This window comes from Triturus cristatus, chromosome 9 (genome assembly GCF_964204655.1).
Source record: "Triturus cristatus chromosome 9, aTriCri1.1, whole genome shotgun sequence".
In the NCBI taxonomy this organism is placed as follows: Eukaryota; Metazoa; Chordata; class Amphibia; order Caudata; family Salamandridae; genus Triturus; species Triturus cristatus.
In genome coordinates, this window is record NC_140592.1 from 78,546,355 (window position 1) to 78,572,151 (window position 25,797).

The 25,797-nt window shown below is 45.7% G+C and overlaps 1 protein-coding gene across 1 annotated transcript in view; it reads left to right on the forward strand.

The window, feature by feature from the left end:
• Nucleotides 1–25,797, forward strand: part of NR2C2 (nuclear receptor subfamily 2 group C member 2) — a 324,390-nt gene that overhangs the window by 133,451 nt on the left and 165,142 nt on the right. Inside the window, exons 7-9 of the mRNA XM_085624453.1 lie at nt 8,084–8,177; nt 8,368–8,498; nt 17,792–17,969. Coding sequence (XP_085480579.1) covers nt 8,084–8,177; nt 8,368–8,498; nt 17,792–17,969 — 403 coding nt within the window. The remainder of the gene's footprint in view (nt 1–8,083; nt 8,178–8,367; nt 8,499–17,791; nt 17,970–25,797) is intronic.

Here is a 25,797-nt window from a genome sequence, read left to right on the forward strand (position 1 = left end):
AGGATAGGTAGGCACCCAGGAGTTGGGCACAGGGAGCTGCAGGGCGCCGGGTGCAGGGGTGCCTTTTGGCGTCGGAAAATCTTACCCTCTGCTGGTCACGGTTGGAGGTGTCCCTGGTTCTGAGGCTGCAGGCGTAGTCAGGAGCGTCAGGGTGGGTCCTTGGGTGCTGGATTCAGAGGTCACAGCCGCCGTGTGGACGTCCTCGTGGTCTTTGTTCACTCCGGCACAGGCCAGGCTTGGCAGGTGCAGAGTGTGCAGGAGTCGCGGTTCCTGGCTGATGCCAGGGGCTTGTTACTTGCTTTGAGCAGTACCACTGCTCATGGGAGTCCCAGTTAAGAGTCACAAGGCAGTCGGGTCCTCCGGGGTTTTTGAGATGGAGATGCCGGGGTTTAGCAGGTTCGAGGGTCGACATGCCGGTAGGGCTGGGGCAAAATCAGTTGGTTTCTTCCTTTTGTTAGCAGCTGCACGGCAGGTCTTCTTGTTTCTTGATCTTCTTTCTTGTTTCGGAATTTGGATCTGAGGAAGGAAGGTTCAGGGTGCCCCTAAATACTACATTTAGGGGTGTTACAGGTAGGTAAAGGGCAGGGACCCATGGGTCCCTTCCCTGGGGTGGGTACACCCCCCCCCCCATACAGCCACTCTCCTGTGGGAGGGGGGGCAGTAGCCTAGTCCTGATTGGGCAGGGCTTCCCATCTTCAAGATGGCGAGAGCCCGGAGATGGACTTCACCTCGCCTCCCCCACCTGAGTGGTGTGGTTGGGGGAGGCTGGCACACCCCCTTTCCTTCCTTGGGGTTACCGGCCAGTCTTCCCGCCAGAGTGGGGGTCAGAACCGGTAGGGGCCAGTTGCTGAGTACAGCAAGTGGGCTGGAGAAGCTCACAAAGGCGGCATGCCTTTGAAGCTTCCCCTGCCCATACTGGGGGAGGAGACCTAGCACCTCGCCCAGGATGTGCATTGTTGCAGGCCCAGGAGAGTGGATGGCTGTCTACCCAGGGGTCCAGCAACATGTCTGCTGTGTTGCAGCCTAGGCAGCCCCTCAGAGAAGACGTGGATTGTAGGTTAGGTTCAGGGGGCATCTCTAAGATGCCCTCTGTTGTGCATTGTACACTAAATCCCACACTGGCATCAGTGCAGGTGTAATGTGCTGAGAAGTTTGATACCAAAGTTCTCAGTCTTCCGTGTAGCCATCATGGTGCTGTGGAGTTCGTGTTGACGATCTCCCAGCACCATATACTCTTAAATGGCAGCACTTCACTTACAGTGCCCAGGAATGGACCTGGGTACTGTAGGGGCACAGGGCTCATGCACCTGTACCCACACCACTGGCATAGGGCACCCAGCTAGAGGGGTGACTGAGGTATGCCTGGGCAGTGTGTGTTGTGGTGTGTGTTGTGGGCATGGCACACAGGGATGTGTGCCATTTCGACTCTCTGTTTTGTTCTGCACCCAGACACTCAGCCTGCAAAGGCAGTGTGTGTGTGTCAGGGTCCATAATAAGTGCTGCAGCCCTTAGGGGCCTTCTCTGGTCACAAGGCCCTGGGTACCTAGGGTACCATTTACCAGGGGCTGACATGTGGCCAGAGATGCCATTTGGGTTTAGGCTGTCATGCAGTTTTTAGAGAAGGAACACAGGCCCTGGGTACCTGATTGGCAGGAGCCCAGGGCACACCCAGTCAAAGTACATCAGCAATTCAGCAAAAAGTGGGGGCATACCATGTGAGAAAGATGGCACTTTCTCACACTACCCCATCTCGACCAGCTCTCCACCCAGTGGATTCACCTCTGGATGATATAGGAAGATTCCACAACCTGATGGAGAGCGCTGCAAAGAGGTTCCAACTTCCAATGTTTGCCCAAGCAGTCCGATTGGTTTTTTCCAATTTTAAAGAGTCCGCAAGAAAATCCGTGTGCACTATTCCCATAGTAGACTACATAGGGGAAAGAGGCATAAATATGCAGAACCCAGCTACGGTAGCGGCTGTCTTGCCGTTAATAGATGTAAAATACAACGTGCCAGAGGATTCACCTGCCTGCTTGGTGGGACATCCAAAGCCAGACTCGGTTATTGCTCAAGCAGCTCAACTCTGATTTAAAAAAAATCCTTCTACGCCTGTCTCAACACCACCAGAACAAGAGGGAAGATGTCTAGACAATGTAGGTAAAAGGTTGCTCTCAATGTCCGCCATCACAGTCCGTACTGCTAATTCCCATGCCGGCCAAAACTAAGATTGTATTCTTCGGAGCATCCTCACCAGACATATGGAGATTCTGTTGGCCAAAGGATGCCCCCCACGGGCCCACAATTGGGTACCGTAAAAAACCTGGGTAATAAGTTTGACAGTGGCCTCTCTTTCTGTTCATAGATTCAGGCTCTGACAGGTGATTGTTTTGGGCTGTTAAGCACTCTGCTCTCTGAGAATTCCAAGAGAACAGTCATCTAACCATAAATAGCCTCCAGATTGGATTACAGGAATGCACTCTACCTGGGCCTCCCTGATTACCTCCTGGGTTGACTTCAGGTGATGCGGAACTTAGCTGCTCGGATTCTCCTTAATCTCTCCCCGAGAAGCCATGTCCTCTCATCCGAGAGCTCTTCACTGGCTTCCCATTTAAAAGTTGTTTTTTTTAACTCTATGATCCTTGCTTACAAAGTTTTCCTTGCTTCAGGTGCCGGATACCTGAGAGAGAGAGGATTCACCAATATGTCCCATCCCGAAATGTGTGCTCCTCCTATGAGCATTTGGCGAGAGTTCCCAAAATTCAGCGAGTCACAATAGGTGGCAGATACTTTTCCTGTGTTGGCCCTGCTTCATGGAATAAACTTACTCTGGAACCGGGTTCCATAATTGATCTGCACATTCTTAAAAAAAAATTAAAGACATGGCTCTTTCAACAATCCATATAAGACAATCGTTATGGGTGCAGGCTACCTGATTTGGCGCCAGGACACTCTGAGTAGGAGTGCGCTGTACAAATCCAAAAATTAATAATGGTAATATTGGGCTGGTATGACCAACCACTGTGGCCAGATACTGGTGCACTCATAGATCTCATGCCAGAGGATAAACTATCAGCTAAAAGAATCTTTTTGGTGGGAGAGGGATCATCCTCTGAAATAATCGATTGTGCAATGAACAACTGGATTTTGGCAGCTGGCAGGGGCCGAAGTTCTAAAGCGACAAGGATCGCGCAAAGCAACCTCTTTCTGGCCGAAGGTCAGTTAAAAAAAAATCATGGACATGTCTTACGATGGGGAAGCGCTTTTTGGTAAGCATGTCGATGAAGCATTGCAAGGCAGAGGCAAACACGGCAAAGTCATTCGGAACGCTGCAGTTTCGCACGGTGCCCTTTCGAGGAGCACATGGAAGAGGGTTCTAAAGGGGGTTATCATTGCTTTCAACAGCCCTATCAACAACAGTATAGGCCATCTTATCAACAGCAGTAATATCGTCCTACAACAAGCAAGGGCTTGGGTGAAAACGGACCCCTCAGGGCAGAGAAGCCAATAGAAAACCTTAGCCTCTCTCAGGTATCCTCTGCACCAGCCGCAGATAAAAACATTTCCAATTTCTCCAAGACCTAGAGGCAAATAACAGCAGACGGATGGGTATTAGACCTTATCACCTATGGTCCTACACTGAAATTGTCAAACGACTGCCAACAGCTCCACCAAAGGAGGCGCACCCACCCCGTCTTCACTTACTCAGAAAAGAAGCCCTCACCATGCTAGCCAAAGGAGCAATAGAAACAATTCCCCCAACACCAGAAGGGTATGGGTTTCTACTCCTGTTTTTTCCTAATCAATAAAACAGGGGAATGACCAATCCAACCTAGACCTCCAAAAGTTAAACAGGTATCTATGCAAGCAATCCTTTCGCATAGTCACCCTTTCTGACATCTTGTATCTCCTAAATCATGGAGACCACATGACAACTCTAGATATATAGGATGCATACTTCCACATTCCCATACATCCCAAACATTGAAAATGCCTACGCTTCACTGTAGCCGGCATCCATTACCAATTCAAAGTCCTCCCATTTGTCTTCAAGCTAGCTCTTCGCATTGTTACCAAATGCCTAGCCCCTGTGGCAGACTCTCTGAGGACGGTCATTAGGTATTTCCCTACCTAGACGACTGGTTGATAAATGCACCAACAGCATAGTAAGCGTCCATGGCCACAGAGGCTTGTCTACAATTATTTTACAAACTTGGTCTCACTGTAAATCATCAAAAGTCATCCACTACTCCATCCAAGAAGATAATTTTCCTGGGTGCAGCTGTAGATACAGTCCAAAACAACACCTTTATCTCCCAAGACAGGCAACAAAGGCTCAAGGAACTGGCTCTAAATCCTTCCAGAAGAAAGTCAGTTTCAGTGCCTCTGAGTCACTTCTGGGCATGATGTCCTCAGCTATCAATCTGGTCCCTCTTGCACATCTGAAAATAAGATCATTACAGGAAGAGCTACAAAAGCACTGTCCTTCAAAGGAAGGATCTTTCGAGGACCTTGTAAAGGTCACACCAGGCATGCAGGAAGCACTAGCCTGGTGGTCCCAAGCCTTCCATCTCCTAAAGGGCCTCACGTTCTTACCTCAAATACCCAACTTCGTAATAACTATGGATGCCTCCCTAGAGGGCTAGAACAGTCGTCTTCAAGACCTGCAAATTCATAGAAAGTGGTGTCCGCTACAGAAGATCTCATGCATATCAATCGCATGGAGCTCAAAACCATGTGTCTCAATCTCTAAGCATTCCTACCAAGGATAGCAGGGTCTTCAGTACTAGTGCGCACAGACCATACCACCAGCATGCTCTACATGAACAAACAAGTGGGCACAAGATAGTTGACACTTTCCACACATTCCTTTCAAACGTCTCCAACTACATTTGCGTTCACCATTCGTTCAGTTGGTTCACCTTGACACACTGCTCCATACCCTTCTCCTCCTTCCCATTCCTTTCCCTACTCAGCCCTCCTGAACCTCTCCCCATTCCATGCTCTACGTAAAGTGTTTAGTTCTATGTAAAGCACTTTAATGCCTGACCAGGTGACAAGGCACTTGTTAGACCTAGCATCATTGGCACGGGTCTCCCTTCCTCTCTACTCTCCCTATTTTTTATATTGGCTAGATTTAGATGTTCTGGATGCCGTGCCACTGCTACTCGGTGCCGCAGCGCTAATGCTCCCTGTATATAAATGAATTGTATGAATAAGGATAACCATAATGCCTACATCTGTGTAGCCTCTTTCAATAGCGAGTTACCCTCCATTTCACTGTCGCTACTGCAAAACGATCCATTCTCATAGGCCAGGATGGGCTGGTTAAAGATTACTTTCTATCATCCTATCCATCCCTAGCAACCTAATAGGAACTTCGAGTTTGGTATGTTTGTGCTCAGGACACTGAGGGGCACCTTTTGGTAAGGACCGTTTGTATGTTAAATGCTTGGAAATCCCTTTCCTGAAAACGCGGTAGTTTGTGGCCTAAGCTTTACTGTAGGCTGTTGCGAGTATGTGTATTGGCCATCTGGTTTTGGAGCAGTGGGGCCAGCTGGGTCAGACCTGGCTGGATAGAGAGATCAGTATTCAGAGCATGGGGAGGGGTCACTCTTTGATCCGAGCAGGGCTGCGCCTGGCAAGGTGAATGATGGCTCCACCTCCCACTGGGTGTCTGATAGCAGACCCCCTCGTTCTGATAGGGCAGGATGTCGCCTCGTAAATCAAGTGCTCCCCGACCCCACCGAACTGGTTCTGACTGGAGTCAGTGATTTGTGACCTTAGAGAACAAAGACTTTTTAGGTATAAAATGCTGCGCTGGAACTTTGTCCAAGGGTGTTCCTTCTGGATGTCGAGACGAAACTCTGTCCGAGCGGACTGAGGAAAGGACTTTGAAAACTTTCACCAAGTTTGCCGAAGAAACTACCCGAGGGACTAAATCGAGAGCGCCTCCTGCAGAAGTCTCAGGGACATAAGACTTCACCCGGGCAGGCGTCGGAATTCCTGTGTGAGGAATCCTACTTGCAGGTGAGGCCTCCGTCGAGTAATCCGTAGCCTCTAGTTCTACTGTGAGGACCACGGACTGGGCATCTTTGAATCTTTTTCTAAACCCGAAGTGGGCCGCTGCAGGTAAGAAGGCTGCCGCTGCTGAGAGCCAACCTGAACCTTTGAAATCTTCTGCTAAAACCGAAGCAGGCCGCTGCAGCTAAGGAAGAGCTGCCGCCACTGAGAGCCCACCTAGGTCAGAACCTTTTGCTAACCCTGTGGGGGCCGCTGCAGCTAAGAGAGAGCTGCCGCCGCTGAGAGCCCGCCTAGATCTGCACCTGCAACTCTTCCACTGGATCCGTGTGGGCCGCCGCCGCTGAGAGAGAGCTGCCGCCGCTGAGAGCCCGCCGGTACCGGCACCTCTGAGACCTTCGCTGAACCTGTGGGGACCACTGCAACAGAGAGTTGTAGCCGCTGAGCGTCCACCGTGGTGCCAGCCGGGCCGAGACCATCCTCTGTCCCATGGGCCGCTACAGCTAAGACGAGAGCTGTAGCCGCTGAGTGCCCACACCCTTTGCTACTTGGCATCATCGTGATTTGTCCCGTGGGACGCTGCAGCCAAGAAGAGAGCTGTAGCCGCCGAGTGCCCACACCCTTTGCTACTTGGAATCATCATGATTTGTCCCGTGGCACTCTGCAGCCAAGAGCTGTAGCCGCTGAGTGCCCGCACCCTTTGCTACTTGGCATCATCGTGAGTTGTCTCGTGGGCCGCGGCAGCCAGGAAGAGAGCTGTCACCGCTGAGTGCCCACACCCTTTTGCTACTTTGCATCATCGTGATTGGTCCCGTGGGCCGCCGCAGCTAAGGGAGAGATGTGACTGCTGAGCGCCCACACTTTTGGTAAACTTTGCATCCTTGGGGTTTGTCCTGTGGGCCGCTGAGCCGAGAGAGAGCTGCTGCCGCTGTGCGCCTGCATCTTGTTTACCCCCCCCCCCCGCCCCTTGTTGAAGATTGTTGCTATTGTCCTGTGGGCCCACCACGGAGCTGCGCGACGAGTCATCGCCACCACCAGCCCGGGCCGCCGCAGTCGCTGAGCGCCCGCCTGTCCCCGAGTGCCCGAATCATTGTGGGTGCATGCTGCGGACCTCAACCTCCAAGACTTACGGTCGCTGGGGGGTCCGCCTGTCACCGACTCCGCTTCTTTGAGAAGCTACGCGCTGTGTCCCCTTTCAACAACAGGTATCTGGTGCACACCGGGTCGTGTAGGACCCGGCCCTGAACTCAGTGTGTGTCACGCTTTTGGTGAATACGTTATTGTCTTTTGGAATCCCTCTGTGGGTACGTGAATTGTAGTTGTTGAAACGCTTTAAGAAGTCTTGAGTTAAACTGTTGGATAAAGATATTATTTTTATATACCTACCTGAGTCGTGTCCCTTTTGTGGTGTCATTGCTGCCTTATTGTATGTGGTCATAAACGCTTTACACACCGCCTCTGAGATAGGCGTAACTGCTCGTGCTACGTTACCACAGGGTTGAGCAGGGGTTGTCAAAGGGAGTAGCCCATCTTTCAATCCTAAATATAATTTTGAATAGTCTTCTGTGATCCTGTGGGAACCATGGTTGCACCCTAACAATTATAAATATAACAGTGAATCATGTGACATAAGGTTACAAATACAGATAAGTAACTTTGCATGCCTCAACATAAGAGTAAATACTTTTGTTTAAAGTTTTCTATTAAATAGCACTTGGAGAATATTGAGTTACAATTTACAAAAGAGATGATGAATAAAGCAAATTGTTACAAATATTCAGATATTAAAGTAGATTTAGTGGGGAAAGTAAATTAAATCCCAGTTATTACTAAGCAATTTAGAATTGCTTTTTTAGTATGGAGAGTTTAGATACACATTTGAAGTTTTGCGACATTTCTCCAACAGTCATAGCCTCTAGTATTATAAAATAGATCCCCCAGCAAACTGTGTCTTTGCAGTAGATAAAGTTTGAAGTTGATGCTTGCTCTTATAAATGTATTGGTTGTGATGTTCCACAGTATAATCCCCTTTTTCATTATGTAATTAATTTGATGTATTCATCAGGCAGACAGGAATTCTTGATCCTGGAATGCTAGTGAATATTCAGCAGCCCTTAATACGCGAGGATGGCACCGTTCATCTGGCTTCAGACTGCAAGGTAATATCTTGTCTGTACAGAACAGTAAATGTGTTATAAATCTACTAAAATGTTTTGATCAAATATTGTTCCTGATTGCCTTATGGAACACAATGTCCTATCTGCTTAACAATATTAGGAGTGCTTATTTTATATAAACCTGTTAAACGTGTCAAGTCCTTTCAGTATTTTTCTTTTTCATTCTTAACAGGCAGAGACAAGCCAAGGAGCATTGGGGACTTTGGCAAATGTTGTAACATCCCTTGCCAACCTCAGTGAGTCATTCAATGGGGACACTTCAGAAAGCCACGATGAGGACCAATCCGCAAGTGAGATCACTCGGTATGCCTCTTGAATACTCTTGCAATTTTTAACCTTGTAACAACTGATCATTCAAACAGCATTCATAGTGGAGTGGTGTCATACAGAGTCTAATGACAGACATAATGTAACTTTGAGTCTGTCGAGAAGAACACTGTGTGGTAATCACCATACTCCTACTTCCCAACTCACCTTCCACAAAATTGATGGGAATTTCTTCACAGTGTTAGGAGAGACTTGAGTATTTTTGCGCCACACAAAGTAGTTACACTTGAAGGCATGAGAAAGTGAAAAGCCCCTCCCATATCAAGGTCTCACCCCCAACTCTTCCTCATTCACCTTTGAGCTCTCTCCTTTGAGACCGTTTTAACCGTCTCATCAAACTATTTTTCTTCGCCAAAACGTCCTACATAATATAATACATGGAGGGACTTTTAGTAGACTTCTCCCGTTGGTCTGTTTAATTGTATGTCCTTTTTTGATAATTTCTGTTCTTTGCAGTAGACAAGTTAACAAGCACGTATGCGCCTCATATGTCACGTCTAACTCTTCAACTTCTTTCTTCTAAATCTGTCACAGTGGCTACATGGGCTCAGACAAAATCCTTTTAAAGCAGTTTTGGTTTCCCTTGATGTCACTAGATGACACCTAGCTCTTTTCTTGCCATTTGCAAATGTAGAGAACATCTTGTTTGTAGCTTGTGTGGCTGCAGATACATATGCTTTTCATACTCCAGCCATCTAGTGTTGGGCTTGGACTGTTACAACTTTCTTTTCTTCAAAGAAGTAGCTTTTTCTTCAAAGAAGTATTTAGTCAGGTCTCTGTGATTCCTTCTCTTATAGTGAACGTGCATGGGCACCAACTCCGTTTTCTGGTTTTTTTTTTTTGTTGTTTTTTTTTTCTTTTTTGTTTTGGTTCACAGGTATTTCAAGTTGCTCATGGCATCACACAGCAGTGCAGTAATGGATTGTCCAACCCAGTGTTTTTGCTTTGAAAAGGAAAAGCACTTTTATACACATTGAAACTAAATACTGCACATTGAATAATGGCCTGGTACAATTTAGTGAACTGGGTGCCCGGACTGTTTGCTCCTCAGTCATAGTCATATTCCTCGCTCTTGCGTTCTCCTACTTTCTGGTCTGACCGGTTCACCTCCTATCAAGGAATAGTGGTAATAGTATGACTTTAGGCTCCGGTGTAGATAATTTTCCTTGTGAATTGTTAATTTGCTCAGTCTTTCACAGTTCATGCAGTCTTTCACCATGGTTAGTCCAGAAGGCGTTCATCTGTTGGGCAGCAGTCAGCCATAAGCAGCACGCAGCTTCTCTCCTTCTGGGAGAAAGCATACTGCGGTTCCGATGCAGCCTCCTTTGGCTACAGTGATGCTGCAACTAAAGAGTGGGAGCAGTCGACGGAGAGCCCTTGGAGTCAGCAAAACAGGTAACCTGGATTGTCCATGGCGCGATGTGGATGGATTTCGTTACAGCCACACTTTGGCCAACTTGTGGGTGCTAGACTTGACACAGGCTTGGGCTGGGCCTTAGTCTCTGTGGCCCAAGTGGCACGCTGGCAAGCCTCTGTCTACAGATGAGGTCTATCAGTGCAAAGCAGCTGGAACGGTTCTTTGAGTCACAGAGACAGATAAGTTGCTATCACATTTCTTTGGGCACAGAGGCACAAGGCAGCTGCATTTGCAATCCTGAAGGAAGTGGCATTCGGCAGCGGTGATTCCGTGGCTCCCGTCTGGGACTGCAAATAGAGTCCATTGCCCACTGACACCTGGAGCACACAGATCACTCTCATCCATATTCCTTCTTGCAGATGCCATCAACACCGGTATCTTGCTGCCTCTGGCTAATGTGGAAAATCACTCATCCTGCAGGGTTGACAGCCTCTTTCCCTCTCTCCAGACAAGTTGGCCTCTAGGTGCTTTTAAGCCAGACAAACCGCTTCTTCCAGCAAAAAAAGACTCCGATGATGTCCTCTTACCTCTAGAAACCTGGCTTTCAGGCAGACACTAGCACCGCCGTCCTCTGGTTACTCTGTGGAGCACTCCCTTTTGTAATCCTTACTAAAAAGAGATCAGGGGAAACAACAAAAGACTGGGGGTCCTTTTCACCGGTAATAACAGACTACAGTCCCACCTTTCATCCCCATCTATCGGATATAAATGATACAGAAACACTAATCCGCAACTCATCTCAGCTAAAGGGCTAAGTATTTTCCTAACTGGCCCTTGTCTCTTCTTTTCCCACTCTAGTGTCTGGGTCTACTCCCTCCAACTTCAAGAATGTGAGCAATACGTTTTCACTGTCTGGGAAAACAACATAACCTCCATCTTGTTCACAAGGCCATGATGGGGGTATCCAAAATGGATCCCACAGGCCTCTTGTACTCTGGCGCACTCATATACACAGTGCTTGTACTATGCAGTCCACATACTCAAACACACACACAATATACTCTTAAGATATTAGTACTAGGATTTGGGTTATCTCATTGAAGCAGAACTTTACATCATTGGGCCTCCACTCCAATGACTCTGGTAAAAAGGTCTGATCACAATTATGGATGCCCAAAAGACACTGCCGCCACCACTCTGTGTATGTATATGTATGTAGATATCTATATGTATATATATCCAAACAAAGGTTGCCCTTAATGAGAGCGCCACACACAGGAGTGTTTCTCCTTTTATTTGAAGATAGCAGTGTTTCAGTTTCCCAAGACGAACCAAAGTTTAAAAGCCGGACGCATTTCAGACGCTTGCCGTCCTTGTTCACAGGCTGTCGGGGTGTGGACATTGGAGTAATTTGCAAAGTACGGCTGCACCCATGGGGGTTATACTGAATGTGAACTGCAAAGACCACAAGGCCTTGGGTGCCTACGCCTATCAGGGTGGGACTTTAATATTTAAAGCGGATGTCACACGAAGCGCAGCTGTTCTTTCTCTTTCTCCTGACAGCCTGTGAACAAGGACGGCAAGCGTCTGAAATGCGTCCGGCTTTTAAACTTTGGTTCGTGTTGGGAAACTGAAACTCTGCTATCTTCAAATAAAAGGAGAAACACTCCCCGTGTGTGGCGTTCTCATTAAGGGCAACCTTTGTTTGGAGACATATATATATATATATTTTGTAAAGCGCTGCTATCACTCCACAAGAGTATCCTGGCGCTATCATACATATTGCTCTGACGGAGGCTGACACCTAGTGCAGAAGGGTTAGATAAGTGAAAGGCACAGGGAGTCAGAGGCTCAAAAGATCCAGGTTTTCTAGGATTTCCTGAAGCAGAGTTCTGAGTGGATGAGGCGGTGGTGACAGGGGAGTGTATTCCATGCCTCTAACCTGAGAACGCCTACCGTGTTTTTTTAAAAAATCCCCCCCCCCCCCTTGTTTTACACATAAAAGGAGGGAGTTTTAATAGGTTTGTTGATGAGGACCTAAGGAGGCCTGTGTTAACATAGGATGAGAATCTAGCTGTTGGGTATTTAGGACCTGATGCTCTAAAGGCCCAGAAGTTGATTACGAGTGTCTTGAATAGCACTCTTTTGTGGACGGGTAACCCGTGCAGTGACTTTAGAGCTGCTGAGGAGCGGCGTGGAAGTGTAAGCACCAGACGGGCTGCCGCATGTAGAACAGTCCAGAGCTTTTTAAAAATTGACTTGTTGGCCCCTGCATAAAGGCTGTTACAGTAATCCAGTCTGGAGGTAATAAGGGCTGCCGTCAGTTTTTCTTGCCGTACTTGGGAGTAAGTCAGACCTTTTTTATGGATTTTATCACTGGAAACACTTCCCAGCCACTGCTAGTGCTTGTAGACGAAAGGAAAGGGTCATATCAAATATCACCCCAAGATTGTTAACTACCTCTACCCTGTTAAGAGGAGTGGGGGCGGTGTTTATCGACCACAAGCAACTAGGAGTGAAAGTGTTGAATTTGCCTTGTAGCATGATCTGTTTTTTAGTATTACACTTCAAGTGGTTACATTTCATCCAGTGAATGACCTCTGTGAGACAGTTGGAAGTTCTCTTCTGTGCTGGTAGAATGTTTGTCTAACGCTAGGATTAACTGAGTCATCAGCATAAGAGGTGGTTTCAATATTAAATTATGAAATCAATTCTATGAAGGAGGTCCTATATGCATTGAACAACACTGGGCTTAGTGCGAAACCCTGCGGAACACATGTGTCCAAGGGTATCTCTGTTGACGGATAGTGTCCAAGAGTGACTACTTGTCTACGGTTTGTCAGGAATGATTTCAGCCAGGCCAGGGCCCGATGGGAGATGCCATGGGCCTTCAGGTGGTATAGTAGGATATCATGGGAGATAGTATCAAAGGCGGCTGATAAAGCTAAAAGAAATAGCACTTGAAGGGGAATTTGTCCCTTCATCCAGAGCAAATTTTAGGGGTTCTCGTGGTAAGTAGTAGTGCAGATTCTGTGGAATGTGAAGGCCTGATTCAGAGTATTAGTTTTTTCTAAAAAAAAAAAAGTAGTCAGTTGACTATTGACTAGTTTCTCAGTGATTTTACAGAGACAGGGTAATAGGGTGTTGGGCCGGAGGTTGGAAAGAGTGGTAGGATCGGATAATTGCTTTTTCTGCAAGGGCTTGACTGCTGCGAGTTTCCAATCCGGGGGTACTTCTGCTAATGAGTGAGGAATTAATTATGCTGTTAATGAACGGGTTGACTGTGTCGATAATGGTGTACAGTACCTCCGGAGGGCAGGGATCAAAAGGGGATCCTGACTTGCAGGACAGAATGGCTTGCAGGATTATTTCATACTAATCATATGAAAAGATTGGAGGTTAGGACCCTCTTTTGGGGATTCTGAAAGTAGGTCTATAGCGGGGGAGATGTCCCCTTGAATTCAGTTTGTAGTATCTGTTCAAAGGTCAGCTATTTGATTGCAAAGAGTCTGTGATGGAGGGATATTATGTTCCAGTAATTTAGGGTGCATGACTGATTTCACAATTTTGAAGATAGTTTATTGCTCTGAATCAGCTAGTGTAAGTTGTTTAGTGTAATATAATTTCTTTTCCAATCTGATTTGTTGATGATATGCTTTAAGGGCCCATTTGAACTGAATAAGTTCCTCTGGTTTATAGTCTCTTCGCCATCTACGTTCTAGCTGTCTACATTGTAGATGTAGATCTGTCAGCTTTTTAGTGTGCCAGGGGGATGAGACTTTGGAGGTGTGTTTCTCTTTTAGAGCGACTGGGGGGGGGGGGGGGGGGGGGAGGTGGGGAGTTGCTGAGCGGGGACATCCAGCAATTGAAGTGCTGGGTGTCCGTGGTGGGATCTCCTGATGTGTTGGGTCTGAGATCCAGCGCATCAATCCTGAGGTCTGGATTAGCTATCATTTTGTTCCATTTCTGCACCATTTGAGGGGTATCATGGATGGGACTCAGTGGGGTGTTGGCACACTTGCGTTTAATTTCAAAGGGTACAAACCTGTGATCTGACCATGACATGGGCACTGGGGCATTAACCTTTAGGGAGCAGAGATTTGACCATATACCTCCGCACTCTGTGTGGAGGAACATACATACTGCTCCAGTCCTAAGGTTTCTAGAGTATCTAAAACGTTTCTGGCTCCGGGTTTGTTCTTTTCATTCTAAATGCAAGTTGAAATCCCCTAAAAGGGTTAAGGTGGAGTATCTGAGAATTAAAGGGCCTAGAGAGTCTCCCAGCGTAGCTAAATAAAGCGGAAATTTGGACCCGGTGGACGATAAATCAGAGCTCCCGAGAAGGAGGCGGAGCCGTCAACTTGAAAGCAGAAGCCAAGACTTCCCGCCCCTTTCGTCTGTGAGTTGAAAATAGAGCATTGAAGCGTATTACGGTATATTATACCAAGTCCTCCTCCCCATGATTCTGGCCTGTCTTGCCTATGCTCTATGTACTATTGACTGGGATAGTAGTTTGCTGTCAGTACAATGCGGGCATGCTTGATGCGCCTCTCCAGATCACAGAACAGGTCCGGGACCTCACTCATGTCAAGCAACAGGCTTAGGCCTCTGCACAGACACTAGATTAGTATGAGGCTAGGGCCAAAAATCAGAAAACCAAATACACCCAGTGGTTACTCAGGGCAGGGGAGCACACTTGTACCCCCATGCAAGTGGCATTCCCGTCCCAACAGTAAACATTTTGTGTCTTTTTATCAGGTAAATACAAACTTCATAGTGAATGCCTTAAGTGGTTTAACAGTTTAATTTCATCCAGAAATATCTCTTTCCAGGCCATGCTCTTTTCCAAAAGAGTGGTTATTTCACTCTACTGGTGAAATGTATAGTAGCCCCTTAAATTGTTTGGCCCTTTTTAGAAACCGTTCCAGATGTATGTATAGAAAGTTGCGCCAGGCGCATGTTCACAGTGTACTCCTGGTAAGGACCGGGTGACATTTCCTACGATATCCTAATCCCAATGCAGAGTTTTATATAGCAGAAAAGTCTGCACGAGGGAAACCATATCCTGTGTACTTTTTTTTTTCTTCTGCATGTGGAAAAATGTTCGATGGCATGTGTGGCTGTAGATACACATGCTCTGCATACTCCTGCCATCTAGTTTTGGGGTTGGAGTTGTGCGAAGAAGTCTTTTGAGTCACACGATAGAGTGACTCCTCCTCTCGGAGATATTGCACATGGGCCTCGACTCCTTTGTTAGATTGTTTTCTCTCCGCCGACGTGTGTGCGCCTCTTCCATATTCAACTCCATTCGGTATGAGTCTTCGGTCCTGTCTTCGACGGCATAGGGTATCTCGATTGCGCTTTTTCCATTACTGTGCCGCTTGAAAATGCTTGTGGGTTTGGACAGCGACCGATCACCCTTCTGGGCGCTGCCCGTCTTGGGGCTACCCTTCCATGTGCACCGTCGGTACTAAAGATGCGTTTCTGGTCGAATTGAAACCTTTTTGATTTTGCCTGCAGTGTCACGCCAAATATTCACACACCGACCAACACCAGGTGTGCAACCTTTGCCTGTTGCCCGATCACTGTGAGGGCACCGGCAAGTCTTTCAGATAAAAATACACACTTTTTGATGGAAGGGCATGTTGACTGGAGATGTCTTGCCACAGCAAACGATGCTCCCAACATTTTCATTGAGGAGCACGCCCAGGAAGAGACTGCTGCCAAAGTGGACAAAAAGCGTTCTCCGTCGGGGATCTCCGACTTTGATGTGGAGGATAAATTGGGGAACACCCTGCCACTCGGGCAGTGCATGATTACTGTTGCCCAAGACCCTGCTTCAACGCCGAAAAAGACTTTCCAACATTCACCCTTTTCTCCCGTCTAAGAGGTCACCGGACCACCACTGTCAGATGACAGTGGTGTCTGATCCGAAAAGATACTTCGGATGCCCTACCTATGGGCTCTTGACTGAAAGCCTCCACAAAGGCTAGGTCCTCGGGTTCGACCTCCTCGGATCGAGCACATTCCTCAGTCTCCACTAAGCCTTCGGGACCGACACGGAAGCTGACTCCCTCTACTTCGGTGGCGTACAATCAATCATCAATTACCCCTAGATTCCGTAACCGATCCAGTCGAAACCCTTGAAGCAGTTTTCAGTTTCCATGTCCCCTGTTGAGCCTATACTTGAAAAAATTAACATTAGAAAAAGAAAAATCCACATTCAAGAAGGCACAGGGTGAATTATAGTTTCTCCTCCACTGAAGAGGCAGTTAGATTATGAGGAGGAATTGGACGTTCCTATACCTCTCAAGACCAAGGACAAGCCTACCAGCCCTTCGCATTATCCTCCTCCACCACAACCCCTCCACCTCTTCCATCACCACCTCCACCATACCCTCCTTCATCTCCACATCATTATCCACTGGATAATACACCTCCAGGTCTCACAAAGGGGTTATAGGAGAACCATTGGGGGACCCTGATCCGTGGGACACTTATGATACAGACCCCATAACTCACAATGATCCAGATCTTTATACAGCTCGTCCCTCCCCTCCTGAAGATGCTAGTGCTTACCAGCAAGTGATTGCTAGGGCTGTTTCTTTTCATGGATTCCAGCTACATAAACGGTCATTAGAACAGGACTTCCTCTTTGATACACTGTCATCCACTCATAAAGACATACAATTTCTGCCCATGTTCCCTGGCATGTTGTGTCATGCTGATGACCTATTTAAAGAGCCAGTGCATGCCTGTGTGATAACCCCACAAGCCCTCCCCACTTTTCACTGTGTAAGGAAAGCAACGCTAGCTCTGTGCGGCAGTAAATATACGACTGTTCCCACAGTGGAAAGGGGAGGGGGATGAGTTTGTGAATGACTACAAATGTACGTTTGTGGGTGTTCCAAACTGCCATGGCGAATCACACCTTGAAACCCACACGTCCCGCCACTTAAAAATGACTTTTAGCTGCAGAGATCTCCCTACTCAGGGTAGAGTGGCTCTCCAGCACCGAAACTTGGTTTACACTTGCCAGGAATCTCTTCCTTAATTCCTGGCATGTATAAAAACAAGTTAAATTCAGTAGTAAACCTGCTCTTATGAACACATTTATCTTTGTGTCTTAAACTAAATAGGCTGAAAATCTATGTGTGAAACATTCATGTATGAATTGTGAAGTAATATTAATGGGACTATTAAAGAATACCACCCTAGAAAGTAGTACTCATTTTCAAGGAACTCATGACCGAAAATATAATTATTTAATACGTTTTTTTGCCTGTGATAGAGTTCTCATAAAAGTTAGATTTTTCTCTTCAGGTTACACAGGTACTATTACTTTTTCTGAAACCTCTGTTCTTTGGCGATAATTCTGAAGTTTTACTAGCAAGAGGTGTATATAAAAGAGTAATGTGAAAAAATTAATATTCATTACATGGTCATTGTATGATCGTTTACTGAATTGCAGTGTCCCATGGTAGGACGTTGGGATACGGATCCCTAATATTAAAGTAAATTAGTCAGGAGAACCAGGGTAATGACCGGAACCATGCTCTGCCCTTGGAAAAGGTATTAGCATCATGGGAATATATATTCCAATTGTATTTGTAAAATAATTAAGATAATGGTCTGTAAAATGGAAGCCTATCTGTATTTGTTTTAGAAGTTTTAGAGATAATGTTTCCAATACCCAAGGTACCTTTCAAAATATACATAATGTTCTCATCCTCTCTAAACTAAGCTTTTAAAGTTTGTCTGATAACCCAAGTTTGAAAATAGTTTGTACAATTGTATGTGTATCTGTGTGTTTGTGTATTATCTTTGCATGCAAAAACCTATTAAAGGATTCACGCACTAGACGACCACTTGATATCGGTGTAACATTTGCAAAATGCACTTTAATCTGCAGGGCATTTGATACTCTTGCAAAAGCACTTAGCACTGCGGATGGAACAGCAGGTCCGAATGTGGCTGATGATACTGATGCTGCAGGAGGGGGTAATATCCAAGTTATTAGTCGAGATCAAGTTACGCCCATCATAGAAGTAGAGGGTCCTTTACTCACAGATACACATGTTACATTTAAGGTATGTATTGGCTATTTTTACTAATGTGTGTATTCATTTTGGATTGCTTTTGGAAATGATTCATGACAAGCCTCTTACACCTGCACATACTTTTAAGAAGGGACACAGGTATTAAATATTTAAAATGTTCGCATTTGAAATAAATGAGCTTACTGGTATCTACCATGCAATTTTTAGTTCACCATACATTTATGTTGGACTAATTATGATTAATAACCGTTTTATCAGATGTAGATTATCCGTTCTAAAGATTTCAAAGCCCAAGGTGATTTTGTTATAGGTCAAATAGCATGTTAACAATATGTATGCATAAGGGAACTAAAGTTCTTCTGATAAGGATTAACTACTATAACCATGCTTTAGTTTTTCACATTGTTGGATCAGAACGATCTGCATACGCTTCTTTCGTGTGCTCCATGATTAGCACTTTACAGACATGAAGAACAATACATCTCTAGGCTTCTGCAATCTAGAGCCGCCCCTTTCCCTGAGCTTTCCTTTTGTAAAAGTCGACTGTGCAATTGGGCGAAATGCACATTGCCTGGATCTGGCAAAATTATAAATCTTGACAAGGCTAAAGCTATGTTCAGCATTGTAACTGTGATGTGACTCTGGCTTATGTATTCCATTGGCGGTGCAATTGGTGTTTTTCTTAATCAGTTTGGATGGGCTGAAAATGATTCATTTTGCTTTGTAACTTCAATGCCTGGGCAGCAAGGCATAATATTCAAGAACCTATATCTTTGATTTAATTAATAATTTTATATGGCAATATATTCCAAACATGTAGAATATTGCGCAATGAGTTATTGGTGCCACTTTCTTTTGTTGTTAACAGAAATTAAACTGTTTGCTCCTGTGTTGTTTCAGCCCGTTAAGAACTACTTATGGGGGTTTCTTTGATTAGATGGTACTAGAACAAGTGCCCAAGCCATTTAAGAAAGCTTAAATGTATCCTAATTTCTCACTGGTTGCTTTTATGACCTTGGCTTGATAATGTTGCAAGCAATGCATGATGCCATCGCCTGTGGAGAGTTCTGAACTGGTTACCCTGGACAAATCTTATTATTATTGTTTTTGGTTTAGTTTGAGAAAGGTTGAGAAATCTTTATGATTTTACCTTTTGTTGGTTCTTTTCAATTGAAGGAATGTGTTCCCAAAGACAGATCGTTTTGCCATAGTTAGGATTGTTGGAGGTATCAGTGGTTGTGCAATGTCAAGTATCAGAAGCTCCGCCTAGCTATGTGCGGTGGAGGGCCGCGCTAGTGTGATGGGCGGGAGCAGAGGGTACACTCTGGGTGCAGGTGGCTCTGAGGGGTGACGATGAGAAAGCGTTAGCGACGGCAAGGGCATGGGAAGCGTTAGTAGTGGAGCTCCAGGGGCTGATGTCTGAGGTAGAGGAAGAAGGGAGCGCATCAGGTCGGCAAGAGGCGAGGGGAACTGAAGATTGAGTTGGGAAGGGGATGGGGGCGGCCCCAGACACATACTGGAGGCCTGGACACGAGCGACGATTTGCTTACATAGAGAGGAGGTGAGCAACTGCAATTGAACTCCAGGGTCGGGGGGGCACATCAAGGGTGAAATGGGGGACAGGGGCGCACTGACACAGGGGGGGGAGGGGGGGACGAGTTGGGAGTGGGAGGGGGGCTACCTTTATGGCACATGGGAGCTAATGCTGTAATGTACAGTTGTTGTTGCTTTGAAAACTAATAAAAAATGTTTCAACAAAAAAAAAGGATCAGAAGCTCTACTTTCTTGTTGCATCGCAGCTTAGCATTGGGCACATCTCATTTTGTTTAAGGTGCATGATCTTTTACTTAGGTATCAGTGCATGTAGTTGAAAATGATCCATTCACAAGGGCAATAACAACTAGTACTTTGTTTGGTGGGAGGGTTTTTAAAGGTACCACAGTGGCTGAAGTTAAAACTGGTTTACTATGAAGTTCTCATGATGATCCATGTGCCTGCCTTGGTGTAACACACAAGGTACTTTAATACCAGGGCAAAGCAGAATTATGCCACAGTTACATTTATTAAAAAATGATAAAACACTATAGAACAGTGTAAGTCAACAAACAAATTCATGATACATTCAGTGTGTCTGTGAGAACAGAACTGTCAAAAAACAAATCTAAGAATGTAAGATAACATATAATCTAACCTGGTACTAATGCTTTATGTAGAACCCCCTTCATACCTCCGCTCTGAACCATTTCCAATGATCTACTCCATGCCAGTGCCACACATCTTTCCACATCTTGTGATTTCCAGGTCTCGCTGTCATCCACCAACATACTCACTGCACTCCTTAACCCATCTCCATAATCTTTCTTCTAACCTATTACCTTTCTGTCTTTACTTTCCTCTCTGAAATAAAGCATCCCTCCTATTCCACCTGAACCCACTGACGAAAACAGCATATATTCCTTGAACGTTATACACTTCGAAAATGTCTGAGATACCATTACTTTTTGATCTCTTTTGCACCTAAGGTATTTACCTTCCTCCTCTTTCCGAATTGAAAGTTGTGTCTCTGGTTCAAACTTTGTGATCAGGCCGATGAGTTCACACCATTTCATCCACTTCTTCCTGTACACTTTGCCTCGTTCTAGCTGCCTGTCCTATCGATTGCGCCTTTTACCAATCTGTTTGATTTTTCTACAATCCCATTGAACTGTGATATTTCAAAACACTACACACGTTTCACAACACATCCTCTCAAATTCCTGCATCTCCTGTGATGCCAGTTGTAAACCGTTTTCCATTTAAATAGTACTCTGGATACCATTCTCTCATAAAATTGCACTCAGTGCATTGATAGTCTTTAGGAATATCCCACAAGAGTTTACTTGCAGTTATTACAAAAAGACTACTAACAGTACTAAAGCTAACCTCTCATCCCTTGAGCTCTTGTCCAATAAAATTAATAAATATCTTTTCCTTTTCTGAGCATCATATTCAACTACTTGTTCCCCTCCTATTTAAAGCCTCTTATCGCTTTTTACCAATTACACATTCTCTTCCCTGTTATAACCCTCTTCATTTAAACCTGACCACTAGCATCTTTCTTTTAAGGGACTTTTATGCACCAAATGAATGAATACAGAACGCACACCCCACGGTGGTACAGGGTTCTTTCCTCTCATCAAAATGTATCCATCACTTCCCAAAAACAACTTCTTACTTGCCTTCCCATATATTGTCAATCCTGGTTTCATACCCCTTTCTATTTCCCATCCAGACTTTATCAGTTGGTTTACTTTCCATTATTCATTGTCATTTCTCTTTGCTTCTCCCCCCACCCCCCCCCTCCTGACTTTATCCCCTCATAATATTTTCAATACTCACTACTACTCATTCCAGAAAACCTCGCTATCCTGACCTTATATAAAAACCTTGTTACTTCAGTGGTAAATGTGGTGAACAGTCAGCTTGCTTATTACACTGCCAGGCAATATACCCAGTTTCATATTGTAATTCTTGTAGTTTTTCAGCAAATCGTGTTAACCTTGCAGAACCTTTGACTGGTCATCCTGATTGCGGCACTTTCAATAATTGTTCATGATTTGTTCGTAGTTTAAAAATATTCTGCTGCAGGACCTTTCAGTTCCATTCAGTGTCCTAGAAGCAGTTGTCGCTAGTATTTCATTTTCACTTTGTATTTATGAAACTATCACATCAAGCCAGTTTGCACTGGCATCAGTGAGAAAGCTCTCACACCAAAAGGCATCAATATTTTTGGCAAAAGAAATTTCACCCTTTATTTTCTTAAAATTTTTAGATTTTTTCTCCGATATCTGAATTATTTACTCATTGTCAGAAGTTCCTTCAAAGACTCAGAGCTTGCTTTAGACTTTGGCAGAGAGCGGAGTCCATCGCAACGACAATGGAGTAACCTCTCCAGCAAAGCTAAGTTCAGCCCACCCCATTTAGAGTCGGGTTGAACATCAGTATAACTACTCCATCTCCGCAACTTACATACACCCCTTATGGCTGGATGAGGGAAGGGCCTTGTAGGTTTGGCCATTTTCCCACCAGCCCTCTTTAGAGTGGGCAAACAGTCTGCCACTGCCAGGTAAAACCAGGTGGTTAATAAGCAGTGAAAACTGAAAAATGACCTCCACACCGTGAGAGAGAACCTCCATAGCAAAGGGATTTTGTTTTTGAATTTTTGTTGTTGTTGACGGAGCATCTGTTAAACTTTCAATGCATTTACAGGAACGCAGTGCAACAGATGTCTGCTGTGCCGAAGGACATCTGTAAATTTGTCTGACGGAGTATCGTTACCATGGTGGGAGCAGTGGTGCTGGAGCACTTTTCAGAGTGGCGGTGCTGCCATTAATATTATATCAGTAAAGTCATAGAGATTGTGAAAAATCCAAGCGTCACACAAGAACAAGTGTAGCAAATGAGTCCAGCTCATTCAGAAAGAGTGATAGAGGGTAGTATGTTTCCTGTGGTGCATTTTGGAAAACTCCGCTGCAAAATATCTTACTAAGTCCTGCTTTAGTAGTGTACCATAATTTACATACAGCACATTTTCAATTTATTTCACCAAGAAATTTACACAGACATGCAGTTTTACGGTTGAAACTAAAGATAGATAATATATGGGATTTCAGCAAATTGTTAATCATTTGCGCATTGCCAAGTGCCTTAATTTGTATCGATACTAATACAATCTTTGTTTCCTTCACAGTTTAGAATTTAAAAAACTGTACCTCATTTGTGCTTGCTTGATTGCTGCTGTTTTCTGATATTTGCAAAGTTCATTTGCAGGTATTTAAATTTTGTTGAGTGTTTAAAAAACAAAATAAAAAGACATTCAACCGTCTTTACTTTGCACTCCCTGAATACATACTTAGCAGAGCTCAATTTACAAAATCCTTTCATTTTTGCAGTCAGAAAAAGAAAAGTAAACCCCAATCGTTATGTTAAAAATAAGCAGTCAGTTTGTCAGAATACATAGCCTGACATTTGGCACTGTATTTGAATGTGCAGCATTAGTGATAAGATAAAAAGGAAATTTCACATTATCTCTATAGTTCATTCACCTTTTGAATTCCAGCATGATTATTTAGGGGGGTGCTGCAGCACCACCAGCTTCCCTACTTCCAGAGCCTATTTCGGGCAGTAAAGCACTCTGCTATGGTATTTAATCCATCCACTAAAGTCAAAATCAGCCGCTCGGTTTGAAATATGTGTTACAAGAGGGGGGGACAGGGTGGGCTGGTTTACGAGGTCCAGTGTACAAGCCCCAAAAGACTGTGTACAAAACAGGGTACAAAGTTCCTCTGGCACGTAGAAGAGATACCAAGGGAGCGAAGGACAAGTGGGGACAAGCTGGTATTCCACTTGCTCCCGGATATAGTCAAGGGAAGAAAAGGGAGGGGGGAAGTTCCCTTGGTGGAACTAGAGCTCTCACACACCCAGCGAACTAGGTGTCATGCTTCATCATATGAGCTTGCCCCTCGTCAGGTCGGCGCTGCAATACCTGACGGGCTCCCGAACTGGGGCTCTTTATCGGGGATCTTTTGTTCCTGCCGGTCGGTGCATGGGGGTGAGGGGCCTAGTGTGTGTAGATGTGAGTGAAAGTGGATTAAAACGGGTCAGTTAGTCCTAGTCGATATTTATTCAGAAGGTAAACTGCCTAATTAAAATGGTGTAGAGTGGCTGTGTACTAGAGATAAGGTGTCTAGTCGTGTAGCTCTACTCTAAGGATCAACATGTTTCATGCCTTGTACGTTCGGAGGATCTGGGCATTGAAATATGCCTTTCTTGGTGGGACTAGATAACATAGTGATGCGACAGCAACCTCTCATGCAACATATCTACACCATCTTCCCTTATAACTGAAAAGAATTGTCTAGCAGGCCTAATCCAGTCATTTTTAGGGCGAAGCCTACCAGACAGCTCAGCTGTCTGGTTACAAAGATATATTGGGGAGATTCTGTTTAAATCGTTTTTATTAACCTTTTTGTTTGTGTTGTGTTGCATTGTATCAAGAAAACATACAGTCAGAACAGTGCTCATGACATCGGTGAAAAAGAGAAAATTGTTTGCCAGGGGCACAATACACAATAACTGTTGGCAACAGGGGAGCGAAGATACAGGGTATAGTGTGTGTGTGTGTGTGTGTGTGTGTGTGTGTGTGTGTGTGTGTGTGTGCGCGCGTCAAATCGTGCAGGAATATCCCAAAAAGAACCGAGCAGTGCTGACGACTCTCGGCACTAGGTAGCATGGGAATACTTCATGTACAGTGCAGTTCAAAACTCAACCGGGGACATAGGGCTCAACCAAATGAGGAAAACTAAAGTAAAGGAAGGTTAGGGGAGAGTCGCTCAAGACCTGCTGCCGTACCTAATGGAGCCGGGGGGGGGGGGGGCACTGAGATTTGGTGACAGTGGGGCTCTGAGGTAGTGGAGTTGAAGCAGTGCAGGTGGTAGTGTTAGACCACAGTCGAGCCATTGGGGAATACATCTTGTGTGAGAACTCTTAGTGTGGCAGTCGGGGTCCCTGTGTCCGTGTCCACCCGCAAGAGTTTGGAGACCAATATATCCCATTGAGGTGCCAGGGGGAACATTTGAACGCCCAGTAGGTCCTCCCTGCTTGGCGCAGCACCCTCCGCCTTCACCCAGTTAAGTAGGGACCGGCGCCAAGACAGGGGAGATTTCCACCGCTTGGTGATCAAGCGCTTGGCTGTTATGAGACCCAGGTCTATAAATCGTGTGGCAGCTCTGTATTTAATGTTCCTACTAAAGAGGTGCAGTACATGGGCCTCCCAAGTCGGGGGAATGGTGCGTGAGGTGCAAGTTGTGAGGGTGGCTGTCACGGTGCTCCAATAGTCTGTCAGAACTGAACAACCCCAAAGCATATGTAGCATATTGACATCTAAGTGCCGGCAACGGGGGCCAGCTGTATCTATACGGAGGAAGTACCTGTTGATTTGGGCTGGGTAAGGTAGGCCTGATGCAATATGAAAAATTGTATCTGTATGAATCGCTGGTTGCGAGGGATGCTGGTCGGACTGCCTCGGGCTGCTAACCACTCCCAATCTGTAAACGCCCTCCCAGTGTCCCTTCCCAGTGAAGTCTAAGCCGGGTGAGATCTATCTCCGTATGCTGTCGAAGGGAGGATGCAAACCAGCGCGTGAGATGTCTCCTGTTCCCCATCATGTGAAGGTACTGCAAAGTGTGGTGTGTGGGAGGTTCCTGGGCGAGTCTACCCCAGGTGGACGCTAGTGAAGCTATGAGTGTTCTGTGCAATAAAAACTGCCCAGGGTGCAGGTTCTCGTCCGTCATAAGTTCCTAGAACGGAATAAGGGTACCCTCCTGTAAAAAGGTTACCCACATGCTGTATCCCTTCTGAGGTCCATTGACGTAATTCGGTTGCCGTTGTGTAGGCATCCCTCCTTGGAGTTCCCAACAGTGGAATAGCGGGTGCGTAGGGGATGGTGGTTCTAGTGAGGAAAAGACACTTCCGGAAGCATTTGTATGCCACAGTAAGGAGAAGAATAGCGGGAGGTCTGAGCTTGGAGCATGGGTGGAAAATTTGTAAGTGGGAATTCAGCAGCAGGGGAGGCTGCCGAGAGGCCGTGTCTGATAGGTGACGGGAGGACATCCACCGGGCGATCCACTGCAGCTGGGAGGCCAGGTATTAGTGTTCGAAATTGGGTACCGCAAGGCCCCCCAGCTCAGTAGGCAGATAAAGCTTTCCCATGGATACTCTGACGTGATGTCCCTCATATGAAATCATGCACCACCGTCTCCCACTGCCTGAAGAAGGGGGGAGAGATGATTAAGGGTAAAGTGGTAAAATAATAGAGAAG